The 6,830-nt window shown below is 34.6% G+C and overlaps 1 protein-coding gene across 1 annotated transcript; it reads left to right on the top strand.

Moving 5' to 3' along the window:
- The first annotated feature begins 1,562 nt into the window (after positions 1 to 1,562).
- On the top strand, positions 1,563 to 6,830 carry LOC102585774 (probable nucleoside diphosphate kinase 5). The gene is made up of 5 exons (XM_006361273.2): positions 1,563 to 1,736; positions 2,825 to 3,049; positions 4,671 to 4,778; positions 5,619 to 5,728; positions 6,541 to 6,830. The coding sequence occupies exons 1-5, from the start codon at positions 1,657 to 1,659 to the stop codon at positions 6,567 to 6,569; spliced, it is 552 nt and encodes a 183-aa protein (XP_006361335.1). The 5' UTR covers positions 1,563 to 1,656; the 3' UTR covers positions 6,570 to 6,830.

The following is a 6,830-nucleotide window of genomic DNA, read 5'->3' as shown; positions in this document are numbered from 1 at the left end:
AAAAAAAAAATAAAAAAAAATCTTGGTAATAGGTTATTGGTTTTGTGATTTTGATACAACAACATATCATGTGATGTCTAGGAAGAGTAGAATGTACAGACCTTACCACTACCTCGTAGAAGCAAAAAGACCATGTGAAAGATCATCGACTCAAGTGCAACAAATCTTGGCATAAAGAGGAAGGAGTCAATGAAGAGAAAATATCAAATAACAAAGAAAAAGTGCAAAAGTCTACCAGAGAGGAGCCAAAACAACAATAAAATCATGTGATAATTGAAACAACATATTAGGATAGCTTATAAGAAAACAATAATAAACAATGAGAAAACTACAATAATACAACTTACCATCGCAATCACCAGCCACCCTAAGCAAGACAATACCACACTACCTTCCAACTTTCTACCCTAATACATGCCCTAAACACCTTTCTATCTAGGGTCATATCCTCGGTGACCTGAAAGTTACATCATATCATGTCTTATCACCTCTCCGCAACATTTTTTTGACCTATATCCACCTCTATTCGTACCCTCTATAACCAACCTTTCGCACCTCCTTATTGGTGCGTCTATGCATCTGCTCTCCACATGTCCAAACCATCTCAGTCTCGTTTTCCTCATCTTGTCCACTAGGATGGTCACTCCTATATTATTTCGGATATCTTCATTTCTTATCTTATCGCTCCTAGTATGACTTCACATCCACCTTAGCATCCACATCTCCTTCATATGCATCTTCTGGACCAAAGGGTGCTTGACTGACCAACATTCGGTCTCATACAACAATATCGGTTAAACCACCACTCTATAGAACTTACCTTTGAGTTTTGATTGTACCTTTTTATCACACAAGACTCTAGAGGCAACTCTCCACTTCATCCACGCTGCACCAATACGGTGTGTGATATCATCGTCAATGTCCCCACTCCCCTAAATTATAGACCCAAGATACTTGAATCTATCTCTTGGGTATATTTTGTGGGTAACAGTTTTATTTTATTTTATTTTATTAACTAGTTATTGCTTCTTCACAGTTTGAAGTTTTTTCTTAATAAGTTAATCGATGATTCGATAGTAAATTAATAAATTATATTTATACTATTCGCTATATAAAATTATTGACTTGAGTTTAGTCTCATACTTTTATTTCTAGTTGTCCCTAACTCTCGATTATTCTATAATGTATCAGTGTTTACTTATGAACAAGATGCAATATGTCAACTCATGTGTATGGTTCATTTGGTTCATCACCTTGTTTGTAAGTGATTTCCAATTTTTAAAAAATTATCAAATCTTAACTGTCAAATCGATAATCAAATTGACAACAATCAATAATCATTAAGTCAATATCTTAAAAGGTTCTATAATGATTTATCTTGCTTACAAATTAATAATGAATAAGTCAAATTGATAAATTTCAAAATCGAACCGAACTAACCATATACTGCTTTTTTAAGTGGCAACTATGGGTCCAAGGATTTTCGCCCCTTAGTCAAAGTGAATAGTTCGAATGAACATCTTCTCCCCCAAATAAAGAAGAGAGGTACATTTTTTTGGTATATTTGTGCTTTCAATTTTTTCATTGAAATTTCAGGTTCCTTTAATTGCTTCTTCAACTGTACCAATTTGGTAAAATTCTTGCATAACGTCTGACATGTTTTCTAATCTTTTTCAATTCTTCACAAAAATGTTGTTTCCCTTCTTCCTGCTGTCCATTCTCTCTTTTCCTAACAGGTGAGCACACTCTTAATTAGTCTCACTTTCTTGGTAAAGTAACTCTTTTTCATAATTTGCACAAACCATTTTGGTGCTGAAATGAATAATGGAAGATTCATATAATTAACCCCAAACAAGTTTAGGATTGAAGTATAAGTAACTCTTCAAAGATTTTGGATCTCTCTATACAATTATTGTGGTTATTTTGAGGATCAATAAGGCCTTATTCTTGCTTTCTATACAATTATTGTGGTAATTTTGCCATTATTTGTTTTCTTGTTTATTGTTCTTTCTCCCTATGATTGTGTTGTTTGCAATAAATTTTCTCAAGTCTGGAAAATAACTGCAGTCACAAAACAAATATGAAAGAAACATAGTTTTATTGATAAAACAATGTGGATACAATTATGTTTGTTTCCTTGATTCTTTTCTTTGGATTATCTCTGTGATTTGATGCCAAAGCAAAGTGTTTCTCCATTAGGATATTGCGGACCTCCTTGGAATTTATTTGAGGGGGGATTTTGTGGATGTTCTTAAAGTATTTGATTGTCAAGAAGAGTTTGATCACATTTTTATCTCTTTTGAATATCCTATGAGTTTATGGAATTTTTTAGATTTTGTTCTCTATGTGAATAACCAAGAGTTTATGGGAGTACCAAAATTTATGGGATATTCAAGATGCCTCTTCAAGGGAATATGTTACCGTTTATATAAGTGTGAGCTAGAGTTTGGGGTAGAGTAGCCTCCAATAACCCTAAAATGGTTGGGCTTGTCCACAAAATTTTGATGTCTACATGTGTATTTTGTGACTATTTTTTGTTGCTCTCATATTGGACTTAGATTTCTCGTGAGATTGATTTCTCATATGGTCACTTAGCTAATAGTTATTATTCAGAAAGTCACTTTCTTTGTGAAGAAAATTGGAATCGAGAAGAGAGGTGACTTTCTGAGATAATAACTATTACTTGAGTGGCTAAGAAATCGAACTCATTGCTCGTGAGTCAGTCAAACTTTAATTCTCTATAGCCATTCGGCTTTATTCAATTGGAGTCAGCTATAATACTCACATTCTGTGCTTCTGTTTTATCAATGCTCTAATGCTGCAGATGTTCAGCAGACTCTTCTACAGAAACAGAAAGGACATTGGCTATAATAAAGCCAGATGGTGTTTCTGGAAACCATACAAATTCCGTAAAGGAGACAATTCTCAATCATGGCTTCAAAATCAAAGAGGAATCGTTCATTCAGCTTGATGAGGATCGTGTGAAAAGTTTTTATGCTGAGCACTCTTCAAGGAGCTTCTTTCCAAGCCTTGTTGAATACATGACCAGGTAAACTTTCCCCATCTAGAGATGGTATTTGATTCTGAATTGGCTAGTAAGCCTCATTCTGTTTCATAGTACCTGTTAAATTGGTATTTCTGCTGTGTTATTTTTTCTTTTTTCATGTATTGCTTCAAACAACTTACTGGTTCTTTCAGGAACTATAAACTGCATGTTTATAATATAGACTGAAGGTTGGTTTAATTTGGTATCTAGTGATTGTTGAGAACAGTTATACCATTAAACTAAGAATTTGCAGAAAAAAAAAAGAATCATTTCTTTGAAAATGGACAATATTCGATGATGGTTGTTACATAACCCCTAAAGGCATTTCAGCCTAAAATGATTGTTGCATCTGCCTCTAGATTGGAATGGTTATATTTGCGTCTAACAGGATAATAGGAAGTGCTATACTCAGTGATACCACTTGATAGCACACAACTCAGGGGAACGCAACAAATATGAGAAAAACACTCAGAAAGAGTGAAGGATAGGTTGAATGTTACGGATTAGAATAACACAAACTCAAGTATTTAACTTCAATTGAATCCTTGTTATCATTAATGATCATTTCCCCAAGACAGTAGCGATAGAACGCAAGAAAGAATCATATAAAGAATATAATCAGTTAATTCTGAACAAATACGAAAGAACCTACTTATTAGTATTCCAAACAAGTGAGACTTGAGGTTCTTTAGCAATCAGAACGATTGGAAGGTGGCATAAGTAAACCAGCTTCTCTCTATGTTGTATGGTTTTGAAAATTTGAGACAGCCGGACAGGAAGAAGAAAAATGGGAGCCTTAGTGTTTTCTACTCCTTGTTTAGCTAGTGGTGATGAAGGATGGTAATTCCATGTTAGGCATTTGCAGGACAAAAGCACCTAAAAGGCTGCTAATTTGGTTGGAAAATGATAAATAACTTAAAACGCAACCTCAATATTTTCAAAGATGGGGAGAACTCTGTATGATAGGTGTTTTGTGTGAGAAGTATGAAGAAGTATGTGAATCGCCTCCTTTTTCATAAGGTTGAGCATGTTTTATGTGCTATTTGAAGCGGGATGGTTTTGGAAAGAATCAATTTGGAATGCATATCATTGTTGAAAGCGCTTTAAGTCAAAATGGAAGTCCAAGTATTTTGGTTGTGTATTCATTGAGTTGAGACAATTGAGTGGAACAAATGTTTGTAAAAGATGTGTTTTCTTCAATCAAAAGAAAAAAACAAGTTTTCGAAATGATATAGATACCTTTGGAATCTTTTGAGTGCTTTAGAGATATAAATTTGTATGAAATGATATAGAAAACTCTTTATCAAAGAAGTAAATACTGTAGAAAGTTGTACAAATCTTTTCAGTGGTTTAAAGATTTAGTTCTATATAACTGATTGGTGCCTTTTCATCCATTTATTGAGAAAAAAAAAGGTTTGTTGTCCATGTGTCCACTTGATAGTCATTTAATTGCAGTGACAGAAGTAGAAAAATTAGTGGAAGATCTGTCTATCGGATATATGTTATTATGTTGAATTTGGAATAGTGTCATGGACTAATTTCTCATGAGAATTTTTTCAGATGCTCCTCCCTTCTCATCCATTTACTACTCCTTTTTTTCCCTTCACTAACCATTTATCGGCAGTGGTCCAGTGTTGATAATGGTTCTGGAGAAAGGGAATGCCGTAGCTGATTGGCGCGCATTAATTGGTCCAACAGACCCACTCAAGGCGAAGGTTACTCATCCTCACAGGTTTAGACCTCCTTTCTTCCTTTTTTTCTCATTTTTCTTCTATTTTTTTATGTCTATTACTATTGCATGGGCAAAAAAATTAGAAGATCAGAAAGCTAAATAGATAGCCATAGCATGAGTTTACCTTCCTTACCACAAAAAAAAGGGGTATTACCTCAATTTAACTCATTAGAAAATTCTTTTCTCAAGCATCCAAGGGTGTAACCTAGTGGTAATGAAGTGGTTGAAAACCATGAAGTCTTAGATTCAAATCCCGATAGAGACAAAAGCACTAGGTGATTTATTTTCCTCTGTCCTAGCCTTGGTGGACAGAGTTACGGCACCTATTGCTGGTTGGGGGTGACATGTATCTCGTGGAATTAGTCGAGGTGCACACAAGCTGGCCCTTGAAAATTGAAACATTATGAAATGCTTCTCTCCAAGATTTGCTTTTGAAAATTGAAACACTGTAAAATATGTGTAACTCTTCATTTCACTTGCTTTCCCCAAAGAAGTTGTCTCCTTCATGGCATTGCAATTATTGTCTTCACTAGTACTCTTCCAAATTCTGTGACTCCCTCTCCTTCCACAAATGATTTAACATTATCACTAAAACAGCTAGCATCTTCTATCTTTTGCAAGTTTAGTTCTCTCCTACCTCTATGATTGATGATGTTAAAGTTGTTGGTAGTGCCTTTGACTTTGTTGACTCCATACATAGCACATAGTTAAAGAAGTTGTCAGCCTATGTAGTCCTTTTACATTGACAATTATATTTAGGCCTTTTTTTTTTTTTTTGTATTTAGGCTTTTGTTAATTCTGAATAAGACACTTTTTTAACCTGTGTTTTTATACATACAGTGTCAGAGCCATATGTGGGCTGAATTTACAGAACAATTGTGTTCATGGTTCTGACTCACCTCAGTCTGCTAGCCGGGAAATATCTTTCTTCTTTAAAACGACATCATCAGGTCAAATTACTAAGCCCATTTTATGTTTCTAACTATGTGCATGCATTTTATGCTTGACAATGAAAAGAAAAGGCGGTTTTTGTTGGCTATGACATGTTAATGATAATCGATTTTGCTGGCTGTGACATGTTGATCAGGCATCAACAACCATTACTTTTTAGATCCTGTGTGAAATGCTTGAATAATTACAGGCTCATGCATACCTCCATTAACCTTTTTTAGATTGAGATGAACGAATTTAGTCCTTCTGCCTCTGGGATTAACAGTAACAAGGATTCCAACCCACTGCCTCTTCTATATTGCTTCTAAACCTCTTAAAATGGTTTATGCACATCTTTTAACGAGGGTTATATGATACGTATATTAGCCCCTTTTCCCTTAAGAAAATAATAGTACCTGTCTTTTGCTTGGTTGATGTACCAAGCATACTAACTAGAATTGAAATGTAATCAAGCACCACAGACTAATGTAAATCCCTATTTTAGCATTTTTTGGAGAGATCGACTGCAATCAATCTCGTGATGTATTTTTGGAGGTAAGGTTCAGGTTCGGTCCCCCTCGTGTGCCACCTTTCTGGTGAAATACAGCACATCTAGGTGCAATCCAGTGTGAGAAGTTTGCGATGTGCATATCTCCCCCTTAAAATCAATTGAACTAATATCTTCTTATCAGAATCAAAACTGATCACCACTGTATCTCTGCTGTTTGTTGTGAACAGATGGAGAAAAAAAATTCAAACACACTTGTATATTTGTTGCCATTAAGATTCTTTGTCTGATTTACGTTCTTCACAAAATCCGTTACTATTGCAGGACATGCATCTCAGCATGATGAATTATAAGTCATTAAAGAACAATCGAATCATGCCATTCGGATTCCTCTATGAACAGATTTTTGCAGCTAACCTAACTAGAGTTGTCCTCTGAGATATTGTATCCTGCAGCTAATGAAAGTCAGATGGAGCTTATATTATATGAGTTTAGTTATCAGTATTTTCGAAATGTAACATAGATATATGTATGATAAAACACCTAAAATAGAAACAAATATTATACTTGGAATGCATATTTTCAAAAGTACAATGAATTCAGTATTTTCAACA

This window comes from Solanum tuberosum, unplaced genomic scaffold, assembly GCF_000226075.1.
Source record: "Solanum tuberosum cultivar DM 1-3 516 R44 unplaced genomic scaffold, SolTub_3.0 scf00344, whole genome shotgun sequence".
In the NCBI taxonomy this organism is placed as follows: domain Eukaryota; kingdom Viridiplantae; phylum Streptophyta; class Magnoliopsida; order Solanales; family Solanaceae; genus Solanum; species Solanum tuberosum.
Note: the sequence above shows the minus strand (reverse complement) of the source record. Positions and strands in the feature narration are given on the sequence as shown.